Here is a 13424-nt window from a genome sequence, read left to right as displayed (position 1 = left end):
ATCGTGTGAGGAAGGCTCAGCTACCCTACCCACACCGCACCTTACCCTACGATACGGGTATCATACCCCACCACTCCCATCCAGTCAAGTTATGATACAGTAGGACAAACGGCAACCCCGCCGCCTCTCACCTCGTGACAACTAGGGTACCGTACGATACGATATCGTACCGACTTTTTGTGCTCCCGCAGCAGATTGTGCTGCGTCCTTATCGCGCGCTTGGAAAGAAAGATAGAAAGAAAGAAAGACAGATAGACGAGTGAGTCCCCGTGACGATGATCATATCATAGTTGGGAAAGTGAGGGTTGGAAGTTTTGGTACTCGTATCATACGGTAATATCATACCGTAATAAGTGTATGTAACGGCGGCGGGTAACTTGGTCTACTCGTACCGTATCGCCCTCGCTTTTTGGTTTCGGTTGGTTTCCTGAAGGGGGTGGAATGGAGGTGGCGGTACTGTATTCGGTCTCACCTTACTTTTTGTTTTCCCTTTGGTGGTGGTGGTGGCGGGGGGGGGGAGGAGGGGGAGCTGAATGAAGCGCTAAATATAAAAAAAAGAGCCCGGCCAGGTGGGGCCTTTTTTTTTTCTTTCTTCTTCAAAAGGTGCGGATCTTGATAAGTTATCGGTTACCGTAGGCAACATATCGTACTGGACTGGACATAGTACTCGTACTTTGCCATCCTGAAAGTATTCCGACATCTTCAAAGCATTGTTAGTACTGTGCCTGTTTTGGCGCCAGGTGTCTGAATACTTTATACATAGTCAACTATAAGCGACAAGTAATCGTACCCGAGTATTGGACGTTGAATTTTGTACTCGTACCGGTATGAGCGCCCTGATGCGCACAGACAGAGGGTTGGCCATACATTTACGGCACCTGATCCCTATATTCGGGTACATGTACTTGTTGTCTGTAATAAGCACCGTACTAAGCCGCCGCCCCCATCGCTTACGATAAAACGGAAAGAGGTCTAGAGCTTCTACAGCGCCTCGACGTGGAAATTTAATTTTCTTCATTTCACCTTCTGAATCTTGGATGATTACGCTATGCATGAAAAGTTACTGGGTTTGCGTAGCTCATGGCGGTGGAGGAAAAACGACAAATGACATCTGAGTTTCTCAGCTCTCTCCGTTTCGCTGGAGCGAACTAACGTAAAGTAACGTAACGACTAGACTACCGGTGCCCATATTATTTGACAAAATTTTCAAACCCAACAGTTTCATCAAGGTACCTGGGTACTTTCTCCTCTCCAAGGGTGGATACCGTAAATGTAAAGAAAAGAAGAAAACGGTTAGGTTAGAAGTTGATAAGAAGCAAAAAAAAAGGGTATCGACAAAAGCTCCTCCAACCGTGCGTCTATCATACACGTGCAGATGGGATAGAAGAGTATCAAAGACGACTGATTCCAGAAATATGAAGGTGATGGGTGTTATAACGAAAAGAAAGCCATAGACATGTACAAAATAATTAACAACTATTACACGTTAAATAGGGACCCAAGAACGAAAGAAACGGTGGGAGTTGGTTGGAAAGGGTGGCGCAAAGAGAAAGGAGAATTAAAGCCACGCCGAATATGTACTGGTTGGTGTCGTTTTTGTTTTGTTTGATATCGTACCCATCCGACGAGAGTGGGAAGAAAGTAAAGTAGCTCATCACTTCTCTCTATCCGGGGGGATATTCCTCCAGCTCCCATTCCCAAAGATCGAAAGAAATCCAACCGTGACCAAGATAACCCCCTCATAAAGTAAAGCGTGATATGAGATCCACATCGTTTCGGCGAATAGAACACATGACCGGATAACGAGTGACTGCTGGACTCCGTTCGTTCGTTTCTCCGCCTGCGCCAAAAAAAAAAGGAGTCGATACAAGTGATGAAAAAAAAGAAGTTCGTATGAAAAAGAATGGACAAACCCCCAGGGACTCGCGTGAAAAAGGTAATCCACCACAGCCATCACCTTTTTCCAACAGTCGAGTTCTTTAAGGAGCAGTCTCCTTCTCTTTCAATCCACCAATTCTATCCAGGTCGACTGATGCAAATCTTTCCTCCAATTTTTGTTGATATGGTGGAAGACCATCGTTTTCCAACGGACGAACAAATCCAACTCCAGCCTCACCAACCTCTACAACCACGACTCTGCCAGAGACTCTACGCCCTTGCTTATCCTCTTCTTCCGGGAATGTGATCCGGATTTCGGGAATACTCTCGGGTGTAAGAGGCATTGGTGATGAGGTATCGATCAGGTGTTGTTTCTCGGAGCATACAAGGACGGAGTCACGAGTAGAGATTGTAAGGCCACGGTGATTCTTGTTCGATGCTTCGTAAGAGGGAAGGGCACCAGCAACTTTGCGGCCTCTGCGAATGCGGCGGATGAAGAAGAGTGAGCCTCCAAGGGCCAAACCGAAGGAAACTAAAACGACTAGAACAATGAGGAGATGGGTCATGGTGTTATTCTCGTGGGTGCTCGGCGGGTGGCCGTCGTCACGGCGTGTAATGATAGCAGGCATCGCGAAAGGACGATATTATATTATTACTTGTTGTTTTTGTTGGCTCTCAGAATATCGTAAAACCAGCAAGCGAACAGGACTGAGGGTGCCAACAAACGGACAACCTATTTCTGGACGAGAGGGGCGGGGGTATTTTGTCGATTAAAGTAATGTACTAGTAATGATCGTGGCTGACTCAGCCGCTTAGCAATGTCTCATCAGCAAAAGCGACAACAAAAATTATAAGACAGGCACGTCATGAAGAGGGAAAATAGAATCAAGGGCGTAAAACGGAGAGGAAGCCAGCCAGCTGTGGGAAAACCAAGTTGTAACTGGGGTGTGGGGACAGGCAAAACGATTGTGCATGTATGGTGCAAAAAAGTTCAGCACAGTGAGATAAAGGCAAGAGGCAAGTCTAAACCCAGAATTTCGAATGAGGCGGAAGCGGACAACGCAGCTGGCCGATCCAGCTAACAACGCGCGGCGCGGCGGTTGAATAAATGAGGGGTATTAGCGGGGGGCTCACCACTTATAGGGCCGAATTGTGCGACTAAACAAACTTAACGAAGAGTGAGTGGAAACGAATACCGTGAGGTATCGAGAAGATACAGTGAACGTGAGATTATTCCTTGTTTCTATTTGTATACCGGTACCCGAGTAGAGTAGTAGAGAAAACAATTCAAAAAGACCAGCGAAAGAGTGAAGCCGGACAATTGGAATTGCTCGTCGAAAAGGAAAGAACGGCGGGGGGAGGATTAGGATAGGGAACCGAAGCAAGGGTGAAGAGGAAAAGAAGGGAAAAAGAGGAGAAAGAAGAAAGAACTCCAAAGGAGACCTAGGATGGAAAGATAACCCTTGGTCGATGGAAGAGACGAATATAGACCTCGGAAAGGGGTTTCTCGCGCCCACCTACCGCTAGGTTGGGGGCTGTAATTTCAGTAGAATCAGGGGTGCGAATACTTCTCTCTGGGTGTTCTTCCTCCTCGAGCACATTGTTTGGTAGGAAACTAACGGCGCTTTACCCAATTTGGGGTGAGAATACAAGTGTAAGACCGGTTGCTCTCTTCTCTAACTGCTTCGGGGTGTTTGCTCGTCTCGGTTCGACACTGTCAAATTTACCCATCTGTCTGACCATTCCTGATATGGCTGAGCACAGTACCCACATCATAAAAACAAAAGGGACGCTCGTCTGGCTCTCTCCCCACTCGATCCCGCAGACTAGAACTAGATTCTGTCCTGGAGATCCTTTGGTCGACTGACATTGTTCGGACCCCACCGAAATTCCTCTGAGCCATGGGAGAGACTCGAACTTCAGTGATGAACGTTAGAGGATCTATAAAAAAAATGAGTATGTACGCCCTTACCTATATACCAGTGGCACGGTAGAGTAAGGTGGGTATGATACTTATACTTGGACTCACTCGAACCCAAGGTGTTCTGCTGGCAGCACTCGTGCTCGAGTACACGTACAGGTATGATGTATGCCCTACCGGATGTGTGTATCAATCATGTTCGTCATCACCATCTCTGCTACCATACACCGGTACCGGTAACCTGTAGATGAGATTCTCCCTTTATACCCGGGATTAGCCACCGTTTCTCTCCTTTTCAACTTCTCCCTCTCTCCCTCCCTCCCTCACGCCCCTTGTTCGTCAATCGATTGAAGAGCAGATCCGGCAAATTCCAGATTCCCAGGGTTTCAGAAAGCACAGATAAAATAGGGGGGATCTTACGTGTGTGTGTGTACCGGTGCCAGTACCGGCACAGTTCTGGATGCAGGTATGACCCACTCTTCCCAACTATTTCCGATTCCAACGATGTTCTTGCCGAATCCAACCTATAACGCTGGAATATTCTAGCCGCTGTCAATCCAACCTTCCAACCATACACAAACGGTTGTGCATGAGAGGAACATCAAGAACTTAGGAATTAAAAGCCCACATTTCTAGAAAATGGCTTATGAAAGACCGAATGACTGACAGAAAATGATAGTTGGGGAGGATGGTTTGAGGGAATCGCTGGTGGGACAACCTTGCTATATGAGCCCTCCCGATAACGGGGTCCGCGATTGTCCAGAACTCTTTTACGTTGACATGGTCCCAAGCCTGAGTCGAATGACCAGAACCAGAGGCGGGGGCATCAGACAGCAGAGAAGAAGACCAAACATCAGACGACGAAAGAAGGGAGCGGCTCTCGGTATATTCTTAATCCCTTGTCGTCCAAAATACACGAATACTGTCAAACGTAGTCCCGCAGTTCTGCACACACACCCACGGATGCTGCATCACCCAGACTCGTCACGGCGTTGGCTGCGGAAAGTTACAGACAGGCTGCTTTCGGCAAACACTCTATTATTCTCAAAAAATGATCAGCCACTTTCCCATGTTCGACTTCGTGATAGTGCAGCAATTGCGTTTTTATAAGACATACCTGGTTCCCGAAGGCAATTAAAGAAGGGGAAGGAACTTTTAGGAGGCCTTGTTTCCTCGCATCTCGGGTAGTCGTCACCACTTTATCGTGTTGAAGCATCGATAATGGCCGAAATTTTCGATTTCACGGAGAGATGACTACATGCGAACTTCATATCAATGACGAAAGGACGCGCAAGATGCCTATTTACTCACATAAAAATTTGAGTGAATGGCGGTAACCCGGGGCGGAAAGAAAGTGAGCAAATCGGACCGCTTCAAAAGGAATAGGGGAGCGTGACGCATCGTGTTCCATGTAACCCCCCTTTTCGTTCCCCTCCCCTTTATCTCGGCTTCTCATTTGGGCAGGATTAACACCTTTCTTTATTATTGAAGGCCAAGATGGGCCGGCAGATGCTATCTTACACGAACTCCCCGTGTTCGTGCATACCGGTACGCTTACTAGCTGACCTGGTGGATCAATCGAAAAGAACAGACCTCAGCTCGTGGTTGGAAGGAGCAAGAGGTGACGGCAGATATGTTTACTCTCTGATCCCGCTTGTTTGGCCCAAATTCCCTGTCTCGGGCGCAGGATCCTATCCCGTGCCTTGTTCGAATCATCGTCCACCTGTGCCATAGTATGTGCTGGATCTGCTAGTGCGGGGGCCCGCGACATCACATACATACAGGTATTGTTTCTCATTCGGCCTAGGTGGATAATTAATCTAATTTATCTATTTATTTCTATGCTGTTATGAAATTTGTCAACTCACCAATCCCCTTGAGAATAGTATGCTTTAGGAGTAGCTTACGTGCGTGGGCGTTCCTGAGAGAGGGTCAATGAGCTATGGAGTAGTGATTCCCAAAGGGGAACAGATCAAGATGGTCTGGGTTTCCCAAAAACTGACAATGGTCTCATCCTGAGGTTACTGGTATTCGATAGCTGAGACGGACCATCTGAACCTTTTTGGCCGAGAAACGAGGCCGTATCATGAGCGAGATATTGGAGCAACTTAAATGCCAAGTAAGGGCGAGATGCGGAGTCACGCCGCACACCTAGCTATTGGCACGCTTTGCTGGAAACATCTTGGGCATGCAAATGGCCAAAATGGAACGAGCAGGGAGAGCATCGAGGCACTACCCGGAGCCCAAACCAGCTCGGATAAGCACATCAACTTGGGGTAAAAAAAACCCGGATACCTAGCTTCAGAATTTCATTCACCTCCAATCACTCCCTTCAATCACTGGTGTTTCGGCTGCCGGGCAAAGGTTTTGGTTGGCGGAAAGACACCGACCAGAAAAGAGTGTTCCATCTTGACCGGGGTCGGCATTGACACGAGCGGGCTAACCCTGCCGAGCTATGGGTTTGTGCACAGTACCGGTACTGGTACTCGCACAGTACAGGAGATCAAAGATCGCCAGCAACATACCGGTATTGCGCATGCAAGGGGACAATTCAAAATTAACGGACCTTACACTCAGAGGTCCTGTTGTGAATAAACATGCTCGCGCAGCCAAGTACCATATCCTCAGAAAAGTTCACAATTCTACTGTCGAAATCTAGTTGCCATTGTAAGACATGATGCTGGTTTTACGATACCGGTATATCAAGTTTTTTCAGGACGCGACCATTTTGGTCCGGTTAATGCGGGCTTCCGGCACCAATATGGTGCTGTGCAAGTGCTAGCACAGTACAAGTGCTTGTACATGGTCATGGTGACAGAAGCTCCATGATAGATCTTCTTGTTTCTTATTTTTCCCATATTATCTCGAGAAAAGCCGAAATTCATCACGAGTCGTTGATCATATTTGGAGAACTCCAACCAAAATCATTTCTGGGGCGCCAACATGCGAAGCACCGCCGGGGAACCGGATCCGCGATTTGCATGTTACGGTAAGCGGTCCGCTTCTTTGGGGGACTCTAGGAAAACGTGATTGGGGTCTGGACCCAGCCCCAAAAACTTCGTTGTCAAAGGACAGTGCGTGTATGACACTGCCACCTTTTTATTTACTTTTTCTCACTGTTTTTCCCTCATTTTTTACCTTACTTTTCAAGGGTTCCAACAAAATGTCTGGATGGAACGATGGGACAAAAAGTGAAGAAGCAGATAACGAATTCCACGGCATAGCGAGGGCCAGGAATATCAAGCCATCTGCAAGCCCGGGCAAAGCGATTGGTTGAGCTTCAGTTGGAATTTGAATAGTGGCTGGTGTTTGGGTGGATGGCTTCAATGACCGTCTCTGTTTTCTCGCTTGACTTTGGGTTCACTGGGCTGAATGTAAAAATATTCATAGCATTTACCGTAGACTACCGTACTCCTACCGGTACTCCTACCATTCGCTTGCCTCCCATGTGGCAACCGCCACTCTTCCCCTGGTTTACTACTCTCTAAATGGCTAACATATTTCTACCTTGTAGTTCCCTCGGGTCCCTCTAAATTTACCGTAGCTCCCCCGCCAATGCAAAAACAAAGGGATGAGGCTCCCCTGTGCGACATGTGTGTCGGTCGAACCTTACTTAGGAGGATCCCCGGTTCTGAAATCTTGATTCTCGTTAAAGCGCGTCGGGGGTGGCTGACTTGGTGGCGTTATAACGGCAGATGGGTTGTGTCTGCGGATGCGTGCGCACCCAAAACTTGGCACATTGGCCTAAGGAAATTTTGATACCGCTTGGGAATAGTAAAAAAATTCGCCCCCCTCCTTCCTACGGCACATAAGACCCCCGCAAAGCCATTGAGAGGCTCTTAAGGGACCCCCCCTCGTCTGGAGGACAGCGCAATGAAAAGCTCTCCAAATCGCAATCATCTCGCCTTTCGGTTAATCTCTCAGCGCAAGCTCTTTTCCTACACCCAACCCTCTGGGCCGGTGTGCGAGAGGTACCGGTACAATACTCGTACTGGTATGGTGCTCGAGTACGAGTACGGTAGTCTGATATGATACCGTCGCATTCATAGAGCCACAATCACCCTCTTACCCTTTTCTTTTTTCTGGTAATAAAAGCCACCGGACCTATTGCGCTAAGCACAACTCCATTGAGTTCGACAAGAGGGGTAAATGGAATTTGACACTCCCACCATCTTCAGTCCTGTGAGCGGAGGAGGTGCGCAAGTGGGGAAAATGTTGGAGGGGGGCGTTAGGCCTTGCGCACTGACCTACAACAGTACGTACTCGAGTACTGTAGAGTACAAGTACGAGTAGTAATGCAGAGCTGGACGAATGCTACTTGTACTCGAGTAAGGTTTTCTCGGCTGGTGTAACACACGACCTTCGCCAAGTTGACTTTTTGCGGAGCTGTCCGTCCTGATCGGGCGGGTTTTTTTTTTCGATGCAACCAGGGGTCGTGGGCCTTACAGGACTGGCGGGAAGGATGGGCCCATCGTTTCTCGAACTTGCGGTAGATCTTCAGCCGTACTTTGCAACCTCGATCTTCCCATTTGAAGAAACATTTTCCTTAGCAATAGCCTCATGCCGTAGTCCATCTAAAGCACGTAGCCAGTGAGTTTCTGAGAAAGAGGCGATTCTAATTTTGATCAGGAAGAAAAGTAGACCCGGGTAAAACAGCTGGGGCTTTCTCGCATATGATACCTGTTTTTTTTTTTTTTTTTTTTTTTTTTTTTCTTTTCCTTTTTTTTCCGGAAGCACCGGTAGGGGTTTTCTCCTATGATACCGGTAAGTGGGAAACACGAATGCAACGATGGCATAGGTTTGTTTGGCGGAAACAATCATCTTTCCTGTCCTCCAACACTTTTCCATTTGGGATAGAACGGTCGGCTTTTGTGAGCTGGACCGAATTGTCTTTTACCTACCGGTAACCCAGCGCCATTCGTTATTTCTATTTGTTTACGCTTATTTATTTATTTATTAAATTTTAAATTTTTGTTTTTTATGTGTAAACAAGATGCGAGAAAAGTAGATATCGAAAGTTTCGGCGCGCCGGGCATCATGCCATGCGAAGCAGTGTGGTAGCGAGGGAGGGGCAGGTAAAATGGTTGTGGACTCTTGTCAAAAATGCTTACACTACGACGTTGGAGCAGCGAGGAGTCATACTTCCACACCACTTGACACGTAGGCGAAGGCACAGCGCATAAACCTTCACCAGCCGCCTTCTGGTGGAGAAGGGATATCGTGATAATAAACCTGCGCGTTCCCCCTTGATTGTGGGATCCCTTGATCTTTGTTTGATGAGCATGGAATATCTCGACGCTAAGATCTATAGTGCTGTCAGAACGTACGGCCTTGGCTATTCCTGTATCATACTCGAGTAGGCCTCATGGTGCGACTGTCAAGGGATAAGGAACTCTCCCGTAAACATACGACGCGAAAAGCGAGGAGAAGGAAAGGGGAGATAGGGCGATCGATAGATTGAGTGCATTCTAATTTATGTCGATGTCGTTGGGGGGCATGAGTATGAGTATGAGTATGATGAGTATGAAGTGTTTGGAGTAAGAAGTACCGTTACCGTACTGTACTCGTACAGTTATGTATCATAGGTAAATAGTATGTTCCAGCCCAGTGCGTTTTTGTTACTCCTCACTACCGCCCTAAAATTTTGAGGTGCCCTCATAGTGGGTGCGAATATTCCTGTATTTATTCGGCAGTGGGGGGGCTATTGCGCTCCTTGCCTTTCTTTATGAGGGGGGGGGTCTTAAGCACACAAAGTGCTAGTGAGTGGGATAAAGTTACCGGTCCTTGCTGATGCTGGTCTTTTCCTCCTCCCGATATATGATACGTTCGGCTTCTTTACCTCCCGTATTCTGACATAACGCTTCTTCTCCTTCTCCTTCTCCGCTGTAACCTTTTTTTTTTGAGAGGTTCTTCTCCCTAGCTAGCGTTGTAAAGTGGACCTCAAGTTCATCGCGCTGGGTGCCGGAGCCGGGGCCGGTAGTTGTCTCTGATGTCTCCTGGCCCAAGCTTGCTATTTTGTGTTCCATTCATTGATATACAGAGTGAGCGTGAGTCAGGGTTCCTCTGGCTTCTATAAATTTCTCAATCTGCCAGGTCTGCAAATCGCCAATTCAGCCCAGCAAAAAAAAAGGCACGACCGGCCCAACTTAACATAACCGTTCGCTCCCAGCAAAAGCCCCCAGCAGCCCACATCAGTTTTGGCGGTTCTCCCCCCCCCCGCACTTCTTTCTTACTCACCGTCGGCAACCCAGCATTGAGAGGCTAATAGGATCTACCGTTTCCCTTTTTTCCTCCCTTCCATCCCTTCAATATTTTTTTCTCTTTTTTATTATCCATTTCTACTATTACGGGTATTTTTTATTTTTATTTTTTCCCTCCCCTTTTCTAGGTGCGTACCGTAGGTCCTCCCGTCAAAAAAAAAAAAAAAAAAAAAAAAAAGGAAAGAAAAGAAAAAGAGGAAGAAGAAGAAGAAGGAAAAGAAGAAAAAGAAAGTCCCGCAAACTCTCCTTCCCGTCGGTCATCGTTCTCTTGTGTCAGAACGCAGCACGGACGGGACGTGACCGACCGCCTACCTTAAGTGAGTGCGCGAAACAACCGAAAGAGTGATAAAAGCGCTCTACTGCTCCTGCAACGGCGTAGGAGGGACAAAAACAGGCGGCAGTGAGAGAGAGTGTGAGTGTCCGAGTGAGAAGAGTGAAGTCAAGTGAAGTGAAGTCAAGTGAAGTGAGCGCTTGTTGTGCGTGTGTGTGTGGTGTGTGGTGTGTGAAGCGTGTGCAAGAGGTGCAAGGCTAGACACATTGAGCAAGAGAAGGTGTGCAAAAGGATAGCTAGGGAGAGAGAGGAAAAGGAAGGACCGAATCCAGCAAGCAGGCAGCATACAATCAGTCAATCAAGCATCTTTCCAATCAATATTTACATACGAATCCCACCATCACAATTACCGGTACGAAGTACTACTCGAGTACTACCACAGTAACAACCAGGGATCTCCAAGCAACCTCTTTCGTTCCCATCAGGCAGCCTTAACTTGGCCCTCAAAAACCAACACCGAGTGCGACCACACAATCAGCATCAAGGAAGGGTTACTTTTCTGAGAGTAGGAAGAAAAGAGAGGAGAAGAAAGGAAAGAAAGAAAGAAAGAAAAAAAAAAAAGTGTGAGATAGGGTGGTGAATTTTAATTCCTCGCGACATTCTTCTACACAAAAACATCCATCCGCACTCTGATCAATTTCCTTATTCCATCTTATCCCATCCTTCCATCTCTTTCTGTTCTCATCCCAGGGAAGGAATAGAAGCCTCACCACAGTCTTCACTTTCACTCCATCTTTCCGATCAACTCTCTCTCTCTCTCTCTCTTCTCTCTTCTCTCTTCTCTCTTCTCTCTCTCTCTTTCTCTCAACATATCGTCTTCAATCACTCCCTTCCTTCCTTCCTTCCATTATCCGAAACTCACTACAAGCAAACCATCAAACTCTCTTTTTCCCGGAATCGTCATCATCCCTTGCATCAACTTTCCGCCCCTCGCCGCATGACTACAACAAGTTTCTGCTGCTAATCAATTCAAGCGGAGGGCAGGCTACCACGCTTTTCAAGGCCTGGTTTGCGCTCGCTCCTTGTTCCCATAACCCTCTACCAATAATCGTTGGATTTATCTATCTCAATCTTTCCCCGGAATAGTAGCTTCACCATCAACGACACAACCCAACCCCGCCACCACAACTCACTTGCGTCTTCTGCTCTCTTCTACCCCCCGCCCTCCTCCCTCAACCCTATAACCTTCTTCTGTACATCTTTTTTATCGGCTGTTTTTTTTTTTGTTTCTGGTCCGACGACGGTACCAGTTGCGGAACCATTCCCCCCCCACAGCCTCTACATAACAAGGTTTGTGCTTCATACTTCGGTGCAAATTAATCCTCCTCTTTTATCGAGCATCTGGTGGAGTTGAAGCTCGTAGGGCTGACACCGTAGCTCCGTTTCCTCAGCAATACAACAGCTATCGCTATCATAGCTCGCACACCTCCATTACCTTACTTAACCTGTAAATCTCTAAATCCTGTCCACTGTACACAAATCACGAGAGAAAAGAAAAGAACAAAAAATTTTTTTTTTCCTTATCAGGGATTCTGTATTTTTTTATTTTTTTTATTTTTTTGTAATTATTTATCACCTTTCACGAAATCCAACTCACTCGGCCAGCGGTCATTAGTCGCATCTATATTAACTTTCCTCGACTCAACAGCATCATGTCGGATCATCAAACAGCTGCGACCTCTCGCACAGCATTACCTGCAAGCGTATGTTTTGGTTTTTTTCTCTTGTATCTTTCCAATTAGTTTCGTTGTCGTCGGGGTTGTAGCTGATTGTTTGCCCCGGCTAGGTCAAATCTGCACGATTCGATGACTTTGGGGGTTCCCCCAATGCCCTAGATGGAGGTGCATCGCAACCCGCGACACAGGGTCTGGGTAATAGTGGGGGTTGGGGCATCTGGGGGAATTCTGCTATAGGGAGTACGACCATTGGTAGTGGCTTTGGTGGACCTAATACTAATGCGGAACGTCGAGGTGAGCATCGTTTTTTTCTCTTTGGGATAATGTTCATCTGTCACTATTCCCCATATTCATTTCTATGGTCCTGTCGTATCATCTTTTCTAATTTGTGTACCTTGGACTAAGGGTCTTTTGATGGTAAACAAGGCTCATCTTCTCTTCTAGCTGGATCGGGGGGGCACGACACGTGGAATACAAAGTCTTCTGCCGTGGGGTGGTCAGGGGAATCTACCTCTCCTGCTCTCGCAAATGCTCCTGTTAACCAAGATATCTCCCGATCTCCGGTTCGTCTCCGCCAATATGAATCGCCTCAGTCGAACTCAGAGATTCCTCGAAGTTCATCACCTTTCTACCCAATACCCCGCCAATCTGCGGTAGGACAGGGCCCATCGATGAGCCAGTCACCTAATAATAGCAAGCCCTATTTGGATCCGGCCTCTGCTGCGGGTTTTGAGAGCATGGACTTTCCCAACGGTCCTCGGGGCCGACCAGTTGAGATAGGGCAAGGGTTTGGGGGTCCAAGATTTCCGGGTGCTTCAACGTCCACTGATACGGGCGACCGGAGACATCTTGTTCTCGCAGGTATTGACGATGAGGATCCGGCTACCCAGATGGCCCGGGGGCGTGTTGTTTCAAATCCGCGTGGGCCGGGAGCTGAGATGTTAGGATCAAGTGTTTCATCAGCTGGCCGCAGTGAAAGCCTGCCTCCTCAACAGAGGGCCAATTCAACTCCGCCTACATACAATCCAAACCAATCTCCTTCGGATGCAGTTGGTGGCTATGGTGCCTACACCCATGTCTCCACCTCCCACCCAGCTTCGCATGCTCCGAATCCTGGATCCTATCCAGTAGCACCTGCGCGATTTGCGGATTTGAGTCGTGATACCCGAGAAGCTGAGATGCTTGCTCATCTGAGGCAGATATCGGTGGACGATGATCATGACGGATTTCCAGCCTCCCGCGGGGGCGGACCTTACAGTCGGTTGGGCCAGGCCCCCGCCAATTTAAATTACCAGAATCAACCGCCGTTCGGCGAGTATCCTTCTTATCAAGCCCGCCCGACGGCCCAAGCTGTTGCT

At 47.7% G+C, this 13424-nt stretch overlaps 3 protein-coding genes; 2 read left to right on the top strand and 1 right to left on the bottom strand.

Moving 5' to 3' along the window:
• Positions 1–1175: 1175 nt before the first annotated feature.
• GSTUM_00006194001 (uncharacterized protein) lies at positions 1176–3252 on the bottom strand. XM_052355760.1 has 1 exon: positions 1176–3252. Exon 1 carries the CDS (start codon positions 2505–2507, stop codon positions 1980–1982), a length of 528 nt encoding a protein of 175 aa, XP_052211728.1. The 5' UTR covers positions 2508–3252; the 3' UTR covers positions 1176–1979.
• Positions 3253–4471: 1219 nt separating this feature from the next.
• GSTUM_00006193001 (uncharacterized protein) lies at positions 4472–5620 on the top strand (the record flags this gene model as incomplete). XM_002838314.2 has 2 exons in its annotated part: positions 4472–5210; positions 5291–5620. The coding sequence occupies one exon, from the start codon at positions 4472–4474 to the stop codon at positions 4907–4909; it is 438 nt and encodes a 145-aa protein (XP_002838360.1). The 3' UTR covers positions 4910–5210; positions 5291–5620.
• A 5668-nt stretch (positions 5621–11288) lies between these two features.
• GSTUM_00006192001 (uncharacterized protein) overlaps positions 11289–13424 on the top strand; it is a 5223-nt gene continuing 3087 nt past the window's right edge. Inside the window, exons 1-4 of the mRNA XM_002838313.2 lie at positions 11289–12093; positions 12177–12360; positions 12493–13271; positions 13325–13424. The exon at positions 13325–13424 is cut by the window's right edge and continues 731 nt beyond it. Of these exons, the coding sequence (XP_002838359.1) occupies positions 12043–12093; positions 12177–12360; positions 12493–13271; positions 13325–13424 (1114 nt within the window). The 5' untranslated portion in view covers positions 11289–12042.

This window comes from Tuber melanosporum (genome assembly GCF_000151645.1).
Source record: "Tuber melanosporum whole genome shotgun sequence assembly, scaffold_24, strain Mel28".
Taxonomy (NCBI): domain Eukaryota; kingdom Fungi; phylum Ascomycota; class Pezizomycetes; order Pezizales; family Tuberaceae; genus Tuber; species Tuber melanosporum.
This window is presented reverse-complemented; position numbering and strand designations above follow the sequence as displayed.